The 22,230-nt window shown below is 45.3% G+C and overlaps 1 protein-coding gene across 1 annotated transcript in view; it reads right to left on the bottom strand.

The window, feature by feature from the left end:
- Positions 1–4,576: 4,576 nt before the first annotated feature.
- Positions 4,577–22,230, bottom strand: part of LOC125436949 (WD repeat-containing protein 7-like) — a 232,635-nt gene continuing 214,981 nt past the window's right edge. Inside the window, exons 13-14 of the mRNA XM_048504332.1 lie at positions 18,554–18,658; positions 4,577–8,806 (exon numbers count right to left, since the gene is read on the bottom strand). Of these exons, the coding sequence (XP_048360289.1) occupies positions 8,603–8,806; positions 18,554–18,658 (309 nt within the window). The 3' untranslated portion in view covers positions 4,577–8,602. The remainder of the gene's footprint in view (positions 8,807–18,553; positions 18,659–22,230) is intronic.

Raw genomic sequence — 22,230 nt, 5'->3', positions numbered from 1 at the left:
TGTGGATCAAAAAGTCCTCATGATGTTAAGAGTAAAAAATTATTGAATAAAAATACTTTTTTTTCCTGAAACAGTTAAACCCTAAATAACCACAACAAAAACCAAACCATGCAGCCAAAAGTACCTTCTGTCTAATTGTAAATCTGGTCCTCTGAGTACAAATAAAAAAATCTGCACCTTGGAACTAGGTTAGGGCTGCCTCATTGCCAACTTACACCCCCCCCCCCCCGACTTATTTGATTACTTAACATTGCCAACTCCAGCAGGTGAATTCCTGCTGCAGTGGAACCAAACAGGGAGGGGAATAGTATCACATGATGCTGTGACATCACTCCTGGGGGAGCTCTCTGTACCTCTCTGCTTATTAGTTTGACTATTTAACGCTGCCAACTCTGGCAGTGATTTCCTACAGCGGGGGAAGCGAAAAGGGAGGGGAATAATATCACATGATGCTGTGATCAGGGATCTTCCCTGATCTCTATGGTTTTTATCACAGAGGTTAGAAAAATTCACAGAACATCGCCTACTGTGGTGATGCTATTCTTGGCACTTGTCTGGAAGTGATTGAATGGTGTTGCACGAGGCCATTTTTGTTCAACTTCCACTACCCACCCCCCGCAATCTCCTGCCAGTTGCCAGCAAAGGTCTGGGACCCCTAGAGCCCCTTGGGGATGGGGCGGTCTACAAATATAAATGAATGAATGAATGAATGAATGAATGAATGAATGAATGAATGAATGAACGAACGAATGAATGATAGATTGGGGAAATGTTTCTGCAAATTGGGAAAATATCCCAGGTAGGAAGAAAAATCCTACCCTTCACAAAAAATGTGTTACGGAGTGTGCTTCATGAGATCTGCCAGCCTTTTTGGATTTCCTAGGCAACCATAGATAACATCGCTGATGACATTCTAAGGTTTCCAGCATTTTAACCTCACAGTGCTATGAAATACATGTGCCTGCAATCTTCAAATAACTTCTTAATATATGAGCACAGTCTTAATAAATGCCCACCCGTCTGGATAGCAAGGTCTTCTATCACTCTGCCCAAGTGATCAGGAATCGCGGCCATGTTGTGATATTCTTCTGCTGACTTCTAAAATTAATAGTTAGCATGGACATTTTGAAACCTGAAATCTGCAGGATATGAAACGTACACCAGTGGCGTGAGGGGGGGAAATGGTGCCCAGACCTCAGCCCCTGCGGTGCCCTGCCCCCCGCGCCCTCTCCCCCACTTACTTGAGTTTAGCCAGCTGCAAAAAGCAGCCTGGTGGGAACTACATTTTCCCAGGAGACCTTGCGAACCCCAACTCCTGCAGAGGCCTCCTGGGGGGAGGCCTTGCAAAGTCTCCTGGGAAGTGTAGAGTGTGGAGTGTGATTTTTCCCGGAAGTGTGGAGTGTGATTTTTCTATCCCCCCCAGGGACTCCCACTGAGGCGCCCAGGGCGTTTGTCTCCAGATGTCCCCATGGTAGCTACGCCACTGGCATACACTCTACTGCTGAGGCATGACCCTCTTCACCCCTCTCTCATGCTCCTTTCATGTCTTTCGACTTTTCTCCTCTTTCCTTAAATACGAGCTCTCACCTTTCTTAATGAACTTGTCCATGCATGTGTGGTATCTTCAGAAAACATGTTTCAGAAGGTGGCTGTGTTGCTCTGTAGTAGAACAGCAAGATTCAAATCCAGTCACACATTAGAGAAAAACAAGATTTTCAGGGTATAAGCTTTTGAGAGTCAGAGCTGATGAAGGGAACTTGGACTCTCAAAAGTATGTACTCCCCCAAGTCTTGTTGGTCTCAAAGAAAATAGGCTGTTGAGAAAAGGATCGCTATGGTTACATTCGACCAGTGACCTCAACAAGTTCTGAGTGGTTGGCACTGGTATTTAGCTTAGCAGAATTGATACAAGGGGAATAAAGGAGAGACCGTCAAGATGTAGCAGTAGGTGACCAAGAGTCGCAAGCCCATAGCCGTTATCAGTAGATGACCTCTGTTTTGCCGATGACTCAATAGCTCTCAGAACAAGATGGAAACAGACTGAGTCTGCATATGGATATTTATTGCTAGACGACTTCCAACATCAATGGATGCTTTTGTGTGTGAAAAAAGTAGCCAAATCCCCAGAATTTTTACGTCACCGTGTATAGAATGGCATCTGTTTACATACTCCGACCCAGCATATGCATATGCATGAATCAAACGTAAGGTGAGCTTGCTGTTCGCGGCTTGATTTAGTATGTACGCCCCAATGTTCGCTTTCCCCAAAGAGGAATCCTGTACTCAATATATAAGCAATTGTTACAAGATGGTGCTAGAATACAAGAGAGGGGGAACAAGCAAGGAGCGTGTGTGCTACTACAACAAGCAAGGAGCGTGTGTGCTACTACACAATGAAAATCGCTTCGGGCAGAACACAAACGCCTGTAATCCCCTACCCCACCCCCATCCAAAAGAGGACAGGCTGGCTGAATTCGGGGAATCACTTAACACCCCCCCCCCCCCCCCACTTTTAACATGCATATGTATTTGAGGAATCAAAGCTTGGCTACAGTCTTGTTGTTTGGTAAAGTAAATAGAGGGAAACAATGCTTGTGATTTCTGAAATTCTTCCCCGCTTTTCGGTTTGACCTTTGGTATTTGTGCGTTATCGATGCTTTCTCTAAACCATTGTACAAAAACACCTTGAAGTGTCAAGCTTTTAAAAATGAGTCTTCTTTTCTCTTTCTCCTGTGCAGCCTGGATTATCTTGGCCTTGTCAAAATACATTCTCTAGTTAGAGGTTGGAAATATTTCCCTCCTGGCTCCTAAGTATTGATTTTTTTCAACACTCAACGCTGTCTGTCAGCTGAAGAGGTGAAAGGTGAAAGTTCAGCCGGCACTGCCTGGCTTTACCTTCCTATTAATGTCATGCCCTTTCTGCTTTTGATCAGTTTATGCGATCAGGAATAGAACAGTTACCGAGCAGATTCTACCTATAGGAAAAAAAACAACATATTTCAGCCATCAATTATTTTAACACAGGCACGCACCTTGAGCATCAAGGGGCGCTGCGAAGTGATGCAATTAGGGACGCTTTGTGATCGCCTCACGCACACCTCCCTTCTCCTGTTATGTAATGACTGGCTTAATTCGCACCATTCTGCCTTCTTACTGGAAAAGACCTCAAAGGAGGGCGGGAAGACAGAGATGAATCAATTGTTCGCTGTGATCCTTTCTGAAGAATAATTAATCCGTTGATACCGCAGGTATGCAGAACCAGATCGCCGGACAAGGCAAAGACGACGTCTTCCTCTCCCCGCGGACAGCTGTCCTTGTCTAAACATCTCGGGCGAATAATTTGGCTCTGCAGCTGCTTCTCCAGAGGCGAGGTCACACACACAAAAAAAATAGACCTACTGTTTCCCAGTGCTGTGGAGGATGCTATCACGGTTGTAAAACAGCAACATTTTTGTTTTGAGGGAGAATCACATTGGCCCCAAACAAACCGCCTTCTCGTGTGGCCCCTTCACCTTCTGATTTCTTTTTGCTGCATGGACACATTGGATCTTCAGAAAATTAGCCTCCATTGGTCCCAATGAAATGTTTTAAGTGGCCAAATGAAAAACTGAACGTGAAACAAAGGGTCAGGCTAGATGTGAAGATAAGCTGGGCACGCACTGCTAAAAATGGCTGACCATCTATCGTTTATTTCCCATCTATTATGTATTTATTTATTTATTTATAAACGTTCATATGCTGCCTTTATACCGAAATAAGGTCTCCCTGCTCTATACCAATGATAGCGAACCTTTTCGAGACCGAGTGCCCAAATTGCAACCCAAAACCCACTTATTTATCGCAAAGTGCCAACACGGCAATTTAACCTGAATACTGAGGTTTTCGTTTAGAAAAAAACAGTTGGCTCCGAGGCGTACGTTACTCAGGAGTAAGCTTGGTGGTAGTCGGTGGCTTTGCTTTGGAGCAACCGTGCAACTCTTCCAATGGGTGAATCACGACCCTAGGAGGGTTTACTCAGAAGCAAGTCCCATTGCCAGCAACTGAGCTTACTCCTAGGTAAAGGATCGCACTTTAGTTCTTCGCATGAAAATCAGTGGGGTTTGACAGCGCTTACCAGGGTTACCTACACTGATTCCCCAAAACTAGGTCTTACGTTTAATGCTAATAATTGAGCCCAGCGGCCCAGCCCAGCCTAGATGTGTGTGTGTGTGGGCACTCTGTTTGTGCGTGCCCACAGAGAGGGCTCTGAGTGCCACCTCTGGCACCCATGCCATAGGTTCACCACCACTGCTCTATACCATAGTGGAAATTAGCTTGCATTATAGCATTGCTGACTCCCATGTTTTCCTGCCCTCGCTTTTCAGCGCGACTGGTGTGTGGAAGAATTCTGAAGTGGCACAAAACAAGTCTATTTTACTAGACAACTTCACAGAAGGGAAGAGGAATAAGACGTGTGGTGACTGTGTCAGGAAGAGCTGTACTTTTAACTGCAACATCTCCAGCCCTAATAGTGCTACCACGTGGTAGCCCTGAGTGCGGCAATCAAAAACGAGGATCACAACACAGGGGAGCCGGTCTTCGGTCTGATTCAGCATTTATTTCACACACATTATCTACATAGGGCCATTTGGTACATGCAGCAGCCAACAAGTGGAATCGCCAAAGAGTTTCTCGGCACATTTTAATTGGGTACCGTTCACTGCGACTTCAGCCGTGACAAAATTTTCATACAGGTGTCTCATCATGTCATCTTTTGCTTGTAAACTGCCAATGAAGCCACACACACGTCTCTACGTTTACAAGGACAAATCCAAATACAGTACTTAACAAATCAATAGAACACTAAAAGCTTACACTGGAATGACAATACAAATTTTACTGCAGTGGTGAAAGACCTAAGCTGTGGGGGGCAGTCTGTGTGGAGAGGGGGGAGAAAGTCACTCGAGCGCAGATTTGCGTCCATGGTGGTTAGGGGAACTAAGATTCGGAGGGCTACTATCTGCAAAGGGTAGAGAAGCTTTTGTCAGCTCCCGTCTGAACTCACCATGGGGGGCGTGGTGGACTGTTGCAGTCACTAGTATGTAAATATTGATTCCTCTGTTTAAATTACTCCTGTCCACAGACTAGCTTTCTCATTGGGTTAGAACAGGAGTCTGCAACCTGCGGCTCTCCAGATGTTCACGGACTACAAATCCCATCAGCCCCTACCAGCACGGCCAATTGGCCATGCTGACAGGGGCTGATGGGATTTGTAGTCCATGAACATCTGGAGAGCCGCAGGTTGCAGACCCCTGGGTTAGAAGCCCTGAACAATTGCAGATATTAACCCCATCACTTGTTAGATATCTGTAGAAGACACAACTGGGGTAAATCTGTACATCTGGAATGTTCCTTTTGGCTAATGAAAGAAGGTGTATTCAATTTTTTTTTTTGCAAATTTGAATTTGGCAACGTATTTTGAAGCAGCTAGGGTTTTTTTTAAAAAAATTCCCAAACTAGTTATGAAGTTCACTCACCGAACATGGTTGCTATGCCTCCAGGTCTTTAAAAAAATATGTGTGTACCGGCCTACTGAAACAAACCTGTCTGTGTTCCTGCGTATTAAGCACAACACACCATCTCTAGTGCACACAGACAATGGAACTGCACATCACAACACACACAAAGTCTACTGACTAAAACAGCAACCCCTGGGTCTGTCTTTCTTCCCTTCTCCTCTGCAACTAATCCGACATGTGTCCTCATGTCATACATGTTCTTGCCCCGGCTAACATCACTGACTACCCGCTGGTGGGAAAAATACACCACGTTATGACATCAGGACACAGCTAAGTTTTATTACAGGTTTCAAAGAGGGAGGGAGAAAACCTGGCACGGGGATGCCGTTTTCAGCGGCTACCCTGTGTTTATTGTAATGTGTGCTTCTGTCCAGCTACCCTACGTCGAACTTCATAAAAGAAGGGATTGCCTGTTCAATTTTCTGCAGCAGTGGTTTGCATTCTTTTGCACCAAGTCCCACTGCAAGCAGAAGGCATTTACTCAAGGCTGAAGAAATGGGACTGCCTCCCTGATTATCCGCAGCACCATGTAAGAGGCAGAGCCCCGTGCTGTGATCACGGGAACAGATGAACAAAGGAAATCTGTAACAGAAGTAAATATGCCTTTGGAATCTCCATGGGGAAAAGCACAAAGTTATCTCTTCATTATCTGCACTCAAACACGACACTTGAACGTTATGTTTGATCCTGAAAAGTGTCCGTACTCAGTGCATTTTTTGTGCCTTTTCCAAATTCCACAGTCACTTGTCCTAAATGGAATGCACACTGCTTAAATTCACTTAAAAACATCTACAACCCAAGACTGATTTTTTTTGCCACCACTAAACACACACTATTTTAGCTTTGCCCTAGTTGAAAAGGATACACATTTACAACAGTGCAAGATAAACATTCCTAATAGTCTTTAATTCCTTGCTACGCTCGTAAAATCCCAAGTAGGTATGTTGATTGTGGCCTGTGCAATCTTTGTTACATGTACAGTGTATTAAACAGATCGTTTACTCATTTTTTAAAAAAATCAATGCTATGCAAACTACCAGGAACTTCTCCACTGTTAGACCCACTGAAGCAGAGAAGGGATTCTATACTACTCCTGAACAAATTTCGTTCATTTCAAGGGGGACTGCACAGAAAAAAATGCACCCAATATGTTTTACATAAAGAATCTATCATTTCCTTTTATTTATTCATTCAGAGTCTACTTTGGAATTTTCTACAGGCTCCACTTTTGTTGAACATGTCTGCATTTACTGTACCCTTTCCAACCAAAAGCACTAAGTAGAACTGTAACTTTATTCGCCATCTCTAGACCAGGGGTCTGCAATCTGCAGCTCTCCAGATGTTCATGGACTACAAATCCCTGATGGGAATTGTAGTCCATGAACATCTGGAGAGCCACAGGTTGCAGACTCCTGTGCTAGACTGTCTTTGTTTTGGAATGTTCCATTTGGGTTCTGTTAGGTAGGCACTAGGACCCAAGTGGAACGTTCTAAAACAAAGACAGTCTAGCACGTGGTGGATGATGTTACGGTTCTACTTAGTGCGTTTGGATGAAAAGGGTATATGAGCATTCTTTCTGCCTGTTTTCCAAGGCAAACAGAATGCAAGGAAGAAGCACTGAGAACACACACACACACAAACACAACAGTGTTTAAATAAAACATCGTCTACATATTTTTTCATCTCTGTGAACAAAAACCAGGTCATCTTCACACAAAAATTATTATGCAAGACGTGGAGGGGAGGGATATGTGAATGTCAGCTGTTACAATTAGATCTTTATAAGGAAGATGCACAAAAATATTGAAACTGGATTCTAGTTAACTTTTTCCGTTTCTCGCAATAATGATTAACTTTGGGTCACCCATTTATTTCCAAACTGTTCCTGTTCTTGAATGAAACCAAAATGTTGAAAATGTGCTACTTCATGATTAGTTTTACATAGTTAAAAAAGACACACACATACACACAAACAAGTTCAGTAGTATAAATGTGAAGGGTCCTTGCGTTCTTGCCAAACCCAGTGCAGCGGAAGAGAGAACAGCATCGGATATAAATACATTAACATTCCCAGAAAACATTGATATTCATACCGCCCCCCCCCCCCAGCTTTTCTTTGCCAATTTTCGTGTTCTAAAATTTCCCACAACTTCAAGGTTTTCCCCCTTCCCTAACATCCATAACATTGTTCCTTCATTCGTTATGGAGCACCACCATTCCCAGATAACTCAGAAACGGATATAAGGAAGCATGCCAATTCTCAAAGCAAGTTAAAAAATTTTTCTTTCCTATCTAGATTTTTGTGAACTTCCAAGCCTGACAAGTACAACCTTTTAATGCTGCGAACTGGCAGGTGCAGTGAGCTTACTGGCGCACCTGTGAACATGGGAAGGACTCGGTTCTCTTCTGCCGGTCAAGAAAGCAAAGGGAGTTGCAACTGTGAAGCTGCGATGGGCATGCCATGGGACTCCCAGAGATTCCGAAAGCGTCCTAAAATGCCAAAGCCAGCTTTCCTCCAACGACAGCCGGAGGAACGTCAATGTAAACATATAAGCTTTCAGTAAACATCAAGATTTTTAAATACCTCAAATAATTGTTTCTTACATTTAGGTTTTGTGGCTGATTTCAACTTTTCTTAATGTGGTTATGATTCAGCCCGGCTTAAAACTTGTGATCTGATTTTTTTTTTAAAGTTCCAAATTAAGGTCTTCCAGACACTTCCTGAGAAAGCCACTGCTACAAACTCAAGATCTTCCCTTTACCTGCGCATCTATGATTCAAACACCCCCTTCCCCTCACATGCTCATGTCATTATCGCGGGCTGTCCAGTTAATGTGCAAACCTCCAACTCAGTAGATGGCTTAAACAGGTTCTTTGCTCTGGAGTACAAAGCAGAGTGTGACACCATCGGGCCAATCCAGCGGGATAACTTTTATGGTCACCAACCCAGACCCTCCAAGGGTTGAGATCGCAGAGAGGGAGAGAAATTTTACCAGGGAGCTTTAAGAAAAAACTGTATTTAGCGAAAGGATTCCTTCCTCCTGACTATACCACAAACCGATGCTCTTTGCCATCGTGCGCCATTAGGATAACGTTCCGGTTGGAAGTCCAGATGAGCCTTGCCAGTTTGAGCGCGCTGTGGGTGCCGGGCGACGCAGTTTGGACGGGGGGCACTTGGTACGTTTTAATGCAGCGAAGTTGGGGGGCAGAATTCAGCATCCCGATGCTTCCCAAAAGAGAGGTGTTCATCTGCCAGGAGAAAGCAGGAAAGAGAGAAACGGCCAGTCAGTATAAAGACCCAAGATTGGTTCGGGAGGAGTGTCAAGCGGTGTGAAATGCAGAACCTGCCTACAAAATAGTCCAGGGAACAAGGCTTTCCGTCGACAACAATGTGGCTTGTTGGTTTATTTATTATAGCATTTATATCCCACTTTTGTTCGTGGTTCGAGGCAGATTACGATAATAGTTAAAAACACATTCTGTTAAAAACCACAAATATAATAGCAAATCTCCTCCTGCCCCTTAAAAGATGCCTGCCCCCCACCCCTGAAGATTCACACCCTCTCACAAGCCCTGGCAAGAAGGCAGACCTTGCAGTGCCCCTAAAAATCTCCAATAGGGGGCTCCCTCACCTCTTTGGGGAACCCATTCCACAGAGCTGGAACCATAACAAAAAAGGCTGGCTCTGGTTGATGCTACGTGGGCCTCCCTGCGGGGTGGGACAGCTAACAGATGAATGACTGACAACTGCAGTTGGCGCACAGGGACCGGAAGTTGGTCCTTTCTTCTTTTTCCATAACCTTGAACCAGAGGCAAATGCAATACTGGGATGCATCAATAAGAGTATAGTGTCTAGATCGAGAGAAGTAATTGTACCATTCTACTCTGCATTTGGTTGTGGTGGGTTTTCTGGGCTGTGTGGCCGTGGTCTGGTGGATCTTGTTCCTAACGTTTCGCCTGCATCTGTGGCTGGCATCTTCAGAGGTGTATCACAGCGGGAAGTCTGTTACACCCTGTGTCCAGTGAGAAGGGAATGCAATACTCCGCATTGGTCAGACTCCACCTCGAGTATTGTGTTCAGTTCTCGGCACCACAATTTAAGAAGGATATTGACAAGCTGGAATGTATCCAGAGGAGGACAACCAAAATGGTTAAAGGTCTGGCGTCCATGCCCTACGAAGAGAGGCTTGGGGAGCTGGGGGTGTTTAGCCTGGAGAAGTGAAGGTTAAGGGGGGACATGATAGCTATGTTTAAATATTTGAAGGGATGTCCTGTTGAAGAGGGAACAAACTTGTTTTCTGTCACCTTAGAGACTCGGTCCTAGGACATGGAGTAACGGATTCAAGGTGCAGGAAAAGAGATTCCACCGAAACATTAGGAACAACTTTCTGTCGGGGCTGTTCGACAGTGGAATTCACTGCCTCGGAGTGTGGCGGAATTTCCTTCTTTGGAGGTTTTTAAACAGAGGCTGGATGAACATATGTCATGAATGCTTTGGTTGTGTGTTCCTGCATGGCAGGAGGTTGGACTTGATGGCCCTAGTGGTCTCTTCCAACTCTATGATTCCATGATTTCATTCATCTCACACTCATCATGCCGATTCAACTAGTGAGAATCAATGAAAACTTGCAAATGCCCTTGATGACGCTGCATTATTTATTTAATTGTTGCTGTCAAGCCACAGCTGCCTTGTGGTGACCGTGAAGGGCTTTCACGACAAGAGACATCCGGAGGTGGTTTGCTATTGCCCGCCTCAAAGCCACACCTCTGGTATTCTTTGGAGATCTCCCATTCTTGCCCTCCGAACTCAGCTAAAGCGCCATTTATGAAGCACGTCTGCTGCATTGGCTTTGCTAGTTCTGGAGAGCTTGATGGTACAGTTTCTTTTCGTGAGGCTTGCGGCCAGAGGGGGAGCCATGCCTTTTGATTCGTATCGCCATGGCAACCTGGGGTCACCTACCGAAGCAGAAGAGCGGAGGATTCAGGACAGACAAAAGGAGGCACTCCTTCACACTGTGCACAGTTGAACTGTGGAACTTACTGTCGCCACATGTGGCCGGTGCTATCAAGGAAGGCTTTAAAAAGGAGAGTGGACCATATTACGGAGGACGGGGCTGGTAGTCAGGACAGACATCTACTCCCTCCAGCACCAAAGGCAGCATCTTTCTTTATATCAGTCACTGGGGAGCAGAAGCACGATAATGCCGTTCAGTCTTCCGGTTTAGGGGCTTCCTAGAGTTTGGTGCTGTGCTCACAGTGTGCTAGACTTGATGGGTCTTTGGTTTGATCTTTTTAAGTTCCTGCACTGCTCATGTACAAAAGGGGAGAGAAACTAAGCCAGCCACATCTCAATTTTGCGACTGTCTGTTTTGCTTCTGAAGAGGATAGAGGCATAGGACGCTTCACTGACCCCTAATCTACCATCCATCTATACTTCCTTCTTGGCAGCCACTGGAAAGAGCTTTCCTGGAAACCACACCTCAGTGAATACAGTTTCAGGTGGATACCCAAGTTGGTCTACAGTAGAAGAGCACGACTCAAGTCTGGTGGCACCTCAAAGATCAACAAGATGTCCAGGGCATATGTTTTCGAGAGTCAAAACTCCCTTCATCAGGTACAAGTGGTATTTGATGAAGGAAGTTTCAACTCTCAAAAGCTTGTATCTTTGAAAACTTGCTGATCTTTGAGATGCTACAGACTTGGATCTTGCTCAACGAATGATGTATATATGCAGAGACATATCTAGGAAAAATGCAGCCCGGTGCAAAATCTAAGTTTTCCGCCCCTACCACCACCGTATGGGTGGCCGTCCACTATCGCCCACACAACCAAACAACTTTTTTTGCACCAGGTCATCTCAAAGTCACCATCACATTATAGAACATGCTCCAACTCACAAATCTGAACACAGTAATGGTCCATGCCACACAGTCAGTGTATGGACCCGGGGGGAAGGAGGAGGGGGGATTTTCCACCCTCCATGTGACTAAATGGTCACAGCTTGGTGTCATTTGACCCATATGTCCCTCTGGGTGGTACGCCCCTGCATATATAGTTCACTTAGTATAAAGTTCCAGTCTGGATGGCCTTATGGAAGCCATTATTTTCTCATTCTTAGCTCTCCTTACCCAATTTATATACAACGGGATGAAGAAATGGTCTACCTTATGTGATTCTTATGTCAGGGTTGCTGAAAGAACAGAAATCAAGTTGTTCTGTGAGAACCTTCCATGGGGAAGTTAGCTCTATGTATGCCCCAGTATCCATATTCAAAGCTCTCTCTTCCAATGAAGAGGGACGTCCTTGTTGTCAGGAAAGATCTATGTGCTCACTGGAACTTCCTGCACTGAATCAATAAATTGGGGCAACAGTATTCCAGTGCAAAAATTCAACACACATCCTTGGCCATGTGACTTGAATCTGCACTTAAAATGCATTTAAAAAACAAACAAACCCGCAAAATTGCAGTATTAATTAACAATTCAAGCCAATGATTGATCTACGGAGCTCGCTGGGACAGTTTTTTGTATGAGCTCGGACGTGTGTCATGAACTGCCACAGCTGTACAAGATAGCGGTACAAAACATCTGCTTCATCCACTGAGGCTTCTGAATGGCAGAATGGGTGTTATCTTTTGAAGAAGAAGAAAAAAAAAGAAAGCCACAACAGGCAGAAGCTTTCTATAATTCTGCCATTTCTCCGAGCAAACTACCAAGGGAACAAACCTTTAAATACTGGAGCTTCCAATTCTCCAGGCAACTGGACAATTTATATCACTTTGCGAGATGGGTTATGAGCTTTAAAACAAGAAAATAAAAGCACGGCCCTTTGCTGGTTTGCACGCCCCTGTAGACTCGAACACCCTCGTCTACGAAACACATTAGGAACTTGAAATTTGCATAGAACAGGTGGGGATGACTGAGTTTCTGAGCGCTGCACCCGAGACTCTGCCACACAAAAACCTTGGCGCACCCTAGGACGTTTTAAGATGTGCGACTGCCGATATCACGTCCTGAATTCTGATCAGTGCAACAGAGAAACCATTACTTTCTTTCCCCTTCTTAGCAGCAGAATGGTGTCAGAGAGTGTAAATCACGGCATCTGTAGCAGGGAGCATGCAAGCCCCGCTGACATTTTCACAATTTAAATCATCTTGAGTAATAACCCTTTTAAGATGACTAATGTTACTGATTTTCCTGCATTAATAGTAGTGCTGAATAGAATGCAGGCGGTACTGGGCGGGGCGGGGGGGGGAGAGAATCACTAGTGCAGGGGGTTACATTTTAAAATGCAACATCTAGGCTCGTTTTAACTCTTTATGTTAAAGCTATGCTTTAAAAAAAAATCCACCTGAGAAGAGAGGAGGATTTAAACACAGTAGGCGTAAATGTGGCAGTTTATTTGTTCAGGCACGTGCACGGGCAGAGAGATCGCGCCGGCCGTCCCCCGCACTCTCAGATGATCATGTAAAACATCTCAATCAATACGTCTGATTGCTTCCCTAGATCTTCCTATGTAACTCAGCTAAATATATGCAAGTGATGGAAGGGAGGGTTTTCACAGTTCTTATTCACTGCTTCAGGAATCACACACTCTATGAAGATGGATAATAATTCAATACTCTTAGCAGCACGTACGGTTATCACCGAATGACATGCAGAAATTCACGGTGGATTAAAAGATATATAGTGTTCGCTGATAGTTACAGGAATACGGAATCCGAGGAAACGGTAAATTCTACCAGCAGAGGTTCCTTCTTGGCTGACAAAGATATTTTCACCTATAATGGCTGGGATGATGAAGGGGAGGCGTAATCTTCCGGAAATACCTGCATTTGAGAGCCCCACCAAAAGGCATGGGAATACTCTGACCACCCAACACTGATTTCACTTCGGTAGGACTTTGCCCAGGAGAATCCCCCCATGCCCAAGTCTATTAGAGCACTGGGTCCAAGTGAAAGCTAAGCTCGTTCACATACTTATTTTTATAGCCCTCACTAGCGATAGATACATTTTCCCAAAATAAAAAGAGGAAGCTGTATTCCTCCATGATTGGAGGCTGTGGGGAAATCTTTTTTTTTTTTTTTTAAAAAACCTGTTTTGGTTTTTTAAAAAACCTGATAAAAACCCTGGAACAACCCTACTGTACTCTGTCTCGCAAAAAGATGTTAGTAGATTGTATATCCCTCCACCACAGAATTCAACATGCCAGACCTTCTTTATTGTAGAATGCTCCGCCTGGGTCTTAGTGCCTAGTCCTGCTCCCCCCCCCCCATCCATTTGAAAGTCTGATGACAGACATTCAATGAACTATAAATGCTCTTCTATCTATCTATCTATCTATCTATCTATCTATCTATCTATCTATCTATCTATCTATCTATCTATCTATCTATCTATCTATCTATCTATCTATCTATCTATCTATCTATCTATCTATCTATCTATCTATCTATCTATCTATTTTTGATTTATATCCCACCCTATCCCTGCAGGGCTCAGGTACCAGGTACCAGGTATCAAAGTGCCATGTTCAATAATGCAAAAAAAAAAAGGTTTTGACAAAGGCAGGATGTAAAAATTCTCATATTTGTTCGGGACTACATTCTAAAGTGGAAGAATACAATTTTCTGAACCTCTGCACCTAAACTGACTGAACTAACATATTTATATGAGACAGGGTATAGTGCCACCCACTGGTCTCTTTGGCCAGGGCTGGTTCCAGCTTCTGGAGGCCCCCAGGCAGATAATATCCAAGGCCCCTTCTCCTTTCTGACCATTATCAGGAACCTGCTTGCACCATCCTTCCAGCCCTTGCCTGCATGTCCCTCCCCCACACCTGTCAGTGAGCCCTCCCACTGCCCATATGCCCTTTATTCAATATGGCTGGGTGGTGGGCTCCACTATGTTGACTGGGGATGTCGCCACTCCTTCACCTGTACGTCATTTCATGGTAGAGTGTGGTTATTATTATTTTATTTATTTGGTTGTGACCCCACCTTTTCCCAACCAAAGTCCGTCTCAGAGCAAATAACCAATAAAACAGCACACAGGTAAAATAAATACACTATACAGTGTATAGGCGTGACATCTGAAACCCTTGGTGGCGTTGGGAAGTTGCTGTCAAGGCACATGTTGGCTTGCCATTGCCTGTGGGCTGAGAGGGTTCTGAGAGGACATGTCTCAGGTGATGCTGAATCCTCTGGTTTAGTAGGAAGGACTCCATGCCCTGCATTACCTGCACACTTTTTAACAGGACAGGTCGAACTTCTGCTATCCTTTCCCGAAGTTGCTCAGGAGCTGCAGTGGGCCCCAAAAGACTCTGCCCCCTTGTTTTCTCCCACTCTCAGTAGAATTAAGCAGAGATCCTTTATTGAACTATCCTACTCTCCTAGCAAGGATCCAAGCACAAGGTTATCCATCTATTGGCCTCCCTCCCCCTCCCTTCCTCCAGTGTGGTGTAGTGGTTAAGAGAAGGTGCACTCTAATCTGGAGAACCGGGTTCGATTCCCTGCTCTGCCACTTGGGGTGTGGAGGCTTATCTGAGGAACCAGATTAGCTTGTGCACTCGAAGATATGTCAATCCCAATTCTTCTTTTTCCTTTCCTTTCTCTTCCCGTTCCTTTTCTTTTGTGTAATATTAGTGTAAATATTGGGTTTCTAGGGGGCAGAGTTTTAAATTGTAATTGTTATCCCCTTAGAGAAGACTTTGGTGGTAGTTACAAGGGAATGATTTTATTGATCTTAGTATTGCCAATTATTGTTGTAAGTCACCCTGAGCCTATAAAATTAAATAAACGAATAAATAAATAATCCAGGAAGTTGTTCCTATTCACATTCTTAGCTCTGGCTACATTAGAAGAAGAAGAAGAAGAAGAAGAAGAAGAAGAAGAAGAAGAAGAAGAAGAAGAAGAAGAAGAAGAAGAAGAAGAAGAAGAAGAAGAAGAAGAAGAAGAAGAAGAAGAAGAAGAAGAAGAAGAAGAAGAAGAAGAAGAAGAAGAGTTGGATTTATATCCCCCCTGTCTCTCTTGTAAGAGACTCAAAGGGGCTTACAATCTCCTTTCCCTTCCCCCCTCACAACAAACACCCTGTGAGGTAGGTGGGGCTCAGAGAGCTCCATAGAGCCGTGACTGGCCTCAAGGTCACCCAGCTGGTGTGTGTGGGACTGCACGGGCTAATCTGAATTCCCCAGATAAGCCTCCACAGTTCAAGCAGCAGAGCGGGGAATCAAACCCAGATTAGAATGCACCTGCTCTTAACCACTACGCTCCAGAAGCCTCAATGGGGCACAGACCCCCCAGGAACAAGTGACAGTCATGCAGCAGTTGCAGTTTGCTGGACTTTGCCCACAACATAATGCCTTTAGTGGGCATGCAAACAATTGTGTGTGTGTGTGTGTGTGTGTGTGTGTGTGTGTTGCCTTATTCCTTGAAAGCCCCATATTTGCGGAGTAGCAAGATGAACTAACAGAACGTATTTGATTAGCTTGGTTATCAAAGCAAATGCTTTTAACAGTTTTCCTGCCTGAAACGGAGCTGCAAAGTGAATGAACTTTATTCAGGAGCCACGCATCTTCATTTCTGCGTTTCGTCACAGCCCCAGAAAGATTCTCCTGCTGCTGTGAAAGCCACACAAAGTGTTTTGTAGAGTTATAATATGGGTGGGTGCGTTTTAAAGAATGTCTCTGGTTTTACTGATTATAGGAATTGCTTCAAGAGTCTTTGGTTCAAAAAATAATAATAAAGCATTCCTCCTATCTAAGTGAACTACTGAATACTTTAGCAGTTGAATTCCTCACAAGATTTCTGTGCGTGCAACAAGCTCTTTGTGAACGGAACTGCTAAAATTATTTCTTGCTGTCTATGGAAGCCATTATATCCTCACTATCTTGTTGTGAGTGTAAGAGACAAGGTCTTTCTTTCGACATAATACAAAACCCCCATTCAAGCTATCTGTTGTGCATTCCAGTGATCCAAAGGCCCTTAGCTGTTTTGTTAACAATGATATTAAAGCACTGTATGTCTTCCTGCAGAAATTGTGCTACTTCTTTCACAAGTGGGAGTACACAAACTAATGTTCCTTTCAGGTCATGCAGGGGCAGCAGAACTTCTGAATGTACTGTACTCTCTTCCACAGAAAGATGATAGTTCGGTCAGTTGAGGTGCAGCGGCTGATAAAGTTATATGCTTCCGCATAATATAGTCCCGAACGATTATGAGAGTTATCGTTCATGTTTATAAACTGCCTCTTCCAAAACCATTCTTTTGTGCATTACTGAAAATGGTAATTCAATACAAGAGCATTTATGCCAAAATGTATTTTTACTTTCAAATTTTCAAATGGATTGGGCTGGGCAGGGTAGCAGTGCCGGGTAAGAACTAGGACCCAGGCAGAGGATTCTGTAAAAGAGAAGGTCCAGCATGTTGAGTTCTGTGGCGGAGGAATATATAACCCTACTAACATCATTCTGTGGAACAGAATATAGCCTCTGGTTGCTGGGTTTCAGGTTATAAGATCCAGGTTGGGAGCAGGGACTCAGCTGAGATTCCAGTCTTGAGACTTGGTGACATTTAATTTCAACATTTTGGTGACATTCAATTTAGACATTTTAATCATGCTGTTTGAGGTATGCTTTCTACACTGACTTGTTTGCTGAGGAATCTTCATGTGCCTTCCACAGGACACCTGTACATCATAGTAGATTCTGGAACATGTTCCAAGATGCACCAAGTTCAGGTAGGACACGGGGCAAGCCTTCTCGATGTTACTGATGTGGTACATGAACATTCTCCCTACAACATGCTCTTAATTATCTCCCATGGTTGTGCACTAGAAGGAAAAATCAGCAATGGCCTGAATAGAGGCTTGCTGGTCATTTCTGATCTTCTCCTTAAGGAACTCCTGAACTTCTGGGGAACACCAGGATTTTGCAGGACACAAGTCTGAGGCCCTTTCTGCACAGTCGAAACAAAGTGGGGTGCAGCTGCAGTACACGAGCCCGATGCAGGCCCAGGCCATTTGCATGTCTCTGTGCAGGTGGCCCCGGAGATAATGCGGGTCACCAATGTGCCTTCACATGGAGGTGTGCCTTTTTTCTTACCTCCCATTGATGCGCAGATACTCATGCAGACACACATGAACCCCCCCAAGAGCCTTGCTGTCCCCCTTTTTTAAAAAAAGTGCAGCTGCATAATGCGCATCCTGCCCGGCTGTTCAATTACTGGCTGTGAGACATGTTAAAACAAAAGAATGGCACAAATCGCGATTCTTGAAACCCCCTGGGGGGGGGGGAAACGTGGACCGGACTCGTGTTAGGAGTGGGATCCATGTGAAGTTCCCCCCCAACCTGAGTTTTGTCTCACCCTTCACCTATTGGCCCGTGCGGAAAGGGCCTGAGAAACCACCTTTTTATTAAAGCCAATTACAGGGAAGTCCCAGCTGTTCCCACACTGTTCATTCACTAGATCCAGTGGCGTTGCGCCAAGGGGGCAGGGGGCGGGACGCCCCTGGTATGCGCCGGTGTGTGGGCGAGGCGGGGGCATTCCGGGGGCGCATGCATGCCCCGGGCACTGCTCTCCCTCACTCTGCCCTTGGCTAGATCACAAATGAAGAGCAAGAACAGAGTTATAAGAAGTACCAAAATAGCATCTCAGTTGGAAGGAATTTGCCTCAATTTTTGTTGAGCAATTAGTTTGAGGGTTACCTGCTTGGGACCAGCTTCTTTATTTACTCAAAAAGAGTGCAACTGAATTTACAATGATCCCCATTAAAATCTTACATGTAAAGCATTTTTAAATATTTCCTATACATACTTATAACTTGGGCATGGATAAGACGATGGCGCACCTGACAAAAGTATTCTTCCATTTGGGAAAACACAGTCGTTCTATTTAGAAGATGTATTACTACAGGCACACAGACAGAAACCTTTTAAAATAGAGCTAAGCAGAGCAAAATAAATAAACAAGGCATGCCCTTTTCGAAATATACAGCTTACCTGCCAAAAGGAGATATGACTATCTTTGTTCGAGTAAGTGGCAAGATACCGTCCGTCAGGCGCAAACGCCACAGCTGTGATGGGCCCCTGGTGGCCGTGGATGGTCTAAGCAAGAATAAGAGACAGAGATGTAAAAGACCACCTTGCTACAATTGTACAGACACGTGTGGATTAAAAGATGGCGGAAATGTGAGGAAGAACATCTACCAAAAGCTAACACAATTGCAGAATTTCTACAAAAGTTGGCTGTTGTGAAACCTGGTAAACTGAACCAAAGATCTGTTAATTTGTCTTTAAGGATAGACACACCGCATGTAGTTATTCCAAGCTTCTTTGAAAATGAAGTCAAGGCCAAATTTAACCAGAACTCGAAATTCAATCAAGCTGAATAGCTAGGTATCAGGCCAGGTCATGGTTAAACAATGTCAAAAAAATTCGACATTTGCCCTGCCCACAAACAGGTCTGCATCTCACAGTCACGAATCAGGACATGCCTCCCGAAGCATTTTGCTGTAACATTTATAGCAGATTTTTGAGAACCACAACAATAACAAAGGGGACCGCCAAAAAGAAGAAGAAGAAGAGTTTGGATTTATATCCCCCTTTTCTCTCCTGCAGGAGACTCAAAAGGGCTTACAATCTCCTTGCCCTTCCCCCCTCATAACAAACACCCTGTGAGGTAGGTGGGGCTGAGAGAGCTCCGAGAAGCTGTGACTAGCCCAAGGTCACCCAGCTGGCGTGTGTGGGAGTGCACAGGCTAATCTGAATTCCCCAGATAAGCCTCCACAGCTCAGGCGGCAGAGCGGGGAATCAAACCCGGTTCCTCCAGATTAGATACCCGAGCTCTTAACCTCCTACACCACTGCTGCTCCTAAAAAGCATGCTTGTTGGAAACTGTTTCCTTTTTTGAAATGCAGGCAAAGTGACACAGACACACATTGCGAGGGTGAATCTTTCCCTCCTCCTTTTTTTTAAAAAAAGTTTCACGTAACGCTCAAAGTTCCTTCTTTCCTAGGTCCGGCATGCTAAGGTACTTCATCAGGGCACAGGGAAGACTCCATCTAAGATGTCAGGAGACAATATATGCATGATTCTGCCTTCCCTTGATGCACAGAGGGTTCTTTTGACCTATGCTGCAGCCTGACCTTTCCACCAGTGGGTCAACCGGCTGTGGTGAGAATATCCATGTAGGGCTTTCAACAGACTGTGGGGTTCAAAGAGCTACTTATATTCCTACAGCGACGGGTTCTGTTAAGTCACAATGAATGCCTATAGTGATCTCACAACAGTTAAACAAGCCTCCCATCAGAAAGAGAATTTATGCAGAGGCTAAATCGAAACCCAAATCGGAACGAACCATTAACTAGTTCAGGAAATGCATTTCAGGTGGGAAACAGCGTGTGAGCTTGCGCACAAGGGACGTTTTGCTGCTTATTTTTGCTACGCGCTTTCCGAACAGACATGCAAGCAACACACAGCGACAGCTTCACAATTACTGAAGCAGCGGCTTCCTTGAAAGTTGAAAGCATGTCACAAATAATGGTATTGACAGCCCTTAGAGCAACCTGGGCAAAGCCAGCCGAGGCTGAGAATTAGTACAGGATTTCAAGCAGTGCATTCAGGTCGATCCCTTGGACTAGGACAGTGGTGGCGAACCTATAGCACGGGTGCCAGAGGTGGCACTCAGAGCACTCTCTGTGGGCATGCGCGCATAGAGTTTATCTCGTGGGGAGGGGGGGAAATGGCCCCCACACACACACATCTAGGCTGGCCTGGGAAGCGGGACTTGATGTGCGTGCACCTAAGCGAGCAGGGAGGACTCGGCTGGCAGGCCTGGTGCCTGTGCTCCAGGTGGCTGCTGACCGGGGGTGGGGGGTGAAGAGGCGGCAAAGATGCTAGAGAGGCGCAGAGCGGCGCATGTGGGACTTGCTGGAGGCTACAGCAGGCTGGACCCTGCTCGAGGGGGGTTATTCGGGTTAAATTGCTGCGTTGGCACTTTGCGATAAATAAGTGGGTTTTGGGTTGCAATTTGGGCACTCGGTCTCGACAAGGTTCGCCATCACTGGACTAGGAATGCCTGGCTCCACAGCCACATTTTAGCCACTATGCCACACCCAGAAAGTGGCCAGGTGTGCATTCTGAGGAGGCACGAGTGATAAAAAAACAAGTCCCACGCACACATGTGGCTGAGCAATCTGTGCCAGCAGATTCTCCACGCAGGAGGAGGAGGAGGAGGAGGAGAAGAAGAAGAAGAAGAAGAGTTTGGATATATATCCCCCCTTTCTCTCCTGTAGGAGACTCAAAGGGGCTTACAATCTCCTTGCCCTTCCCCCCTCACAACAAACACCCTGTGAGGTAGGTGGGGCTGAGAGCTCCGAGAAGCTGTGACTAGCCCAAGGTCACCCAGCTGGCGTGTGTGGGAGTGTACAGGCTAATCTGAATTCCCCAGATAAGCCTCCACAGCTCAGGCGGCAGAGCGGGGAATCAAACCCGGTTCCTCCAGATTAGATACCCGAGCTCTTAACCTCCTACACCACTGCAGCGACTTTTCCAACACTTGCTTGTGCGGATTTCGAGCGACATCGAGCGCTGCCTCGACGGAGAGCGAATTCCGGAAAGGCAGAGTGCCTTTTTTGCATGGAATGAAAAGGGGATCGTACCCTCGGCTGAATCAATGTCTGCTACAATCCACTTAGTCGCCTTTTGCTAGCTGCTGTCACACGATGCCTTTGGGCAACAGAGCCTCGGCTTTTCGGCCTCGCAGGCAGACCACAGCCACCACAACCTTTGTTGTTACATTCGACTGGTTTTCAGTAATGGAAAGAGATTTTTTTAAAAAACCTGCTTAAAACTAGGCTCCCACAACTGAGTGCCCTGTTTACACAAAACTCCTGAAATCCATTTTGATGGTGGGGAGCGAGACTATGCAGCTAATTTTTCCTCTTCTCCTGCAAAACAAAAAACCCCGCGCTCCCAAAATGAACTCTCTTCGCAGAGCTTGTTTTATAGGGTATTGTCCTTAGTTGCCCCCCTGGTGGCAGGAAAGCGGCTGGCATGCCACAGGCGCCCCGCGTTTTTCCTCGCCCAGCGATCGACTTCATCATTTATGTTCACTCCTGACATAACCTGCAGCGTGCAATTAGAGGGGCTGCAGCCATAAAGAAGTTATGATGCCACCCCATGGTGTCGGTGTTGGCAAGATGTAAAATTCCAGAACAGTAGCGGCTGCTGTGCAATGAAGCCCCACAAGACACCCTGAAAATGAGCACCTTGTGAGATCCCCATCGGTTCTATCCTCCCAGAGGCCCTGAGTTGATTCATGAGTAATTTCTTCCAGCTGCATTGATCAGAAATGTGGACTTGCTCAAGCAGCTATATTATGGGACACCGGTGTAGTGGTTAAGAGCAGGTGGATTCTAATCTGGGGAACCGGGTTTGATTCCCCACTCCTCCACCTGAACAGCGGAGGCTTATCTGGTGAACCGGATGTGAACCAGGTGAACTAGCAGGAATGTAGGAGTGCAGAAATTTTATTTATATTTATTTATTAGTTGGATTTAGTATACCGCCCTATCCCCTAAGGGCTCTGGGCAGAAACACATCTGGTTCACCAGATAAGCCTCCACCACTCAGGTGGAGGAGTGGGGAATCAAACCCGGTTCTCCAGATCAGAATCC

This window comes from Sphaerodactylus townsendi, linkage group LG07, assembly GCF_021028975.2.
Source record: "Sphaerodactylus townsendi isolate TG3544 linkage group LG07, MPM_Stown_v2.3, whole genome shotgun sequence".
Lineage (NCBI taxonomy): Eukaryota > Metazoa > Chordata > Lepidosauria > Squamata > Sphaerodactylidae > Sphaerodactylus > Sphaerodactylus townsendi.
The sequence above is the reverse complement of the archived record's forward strand: the minus strand, read 5'-3'. Positions and strand labels throughout refer to the sequence as shown.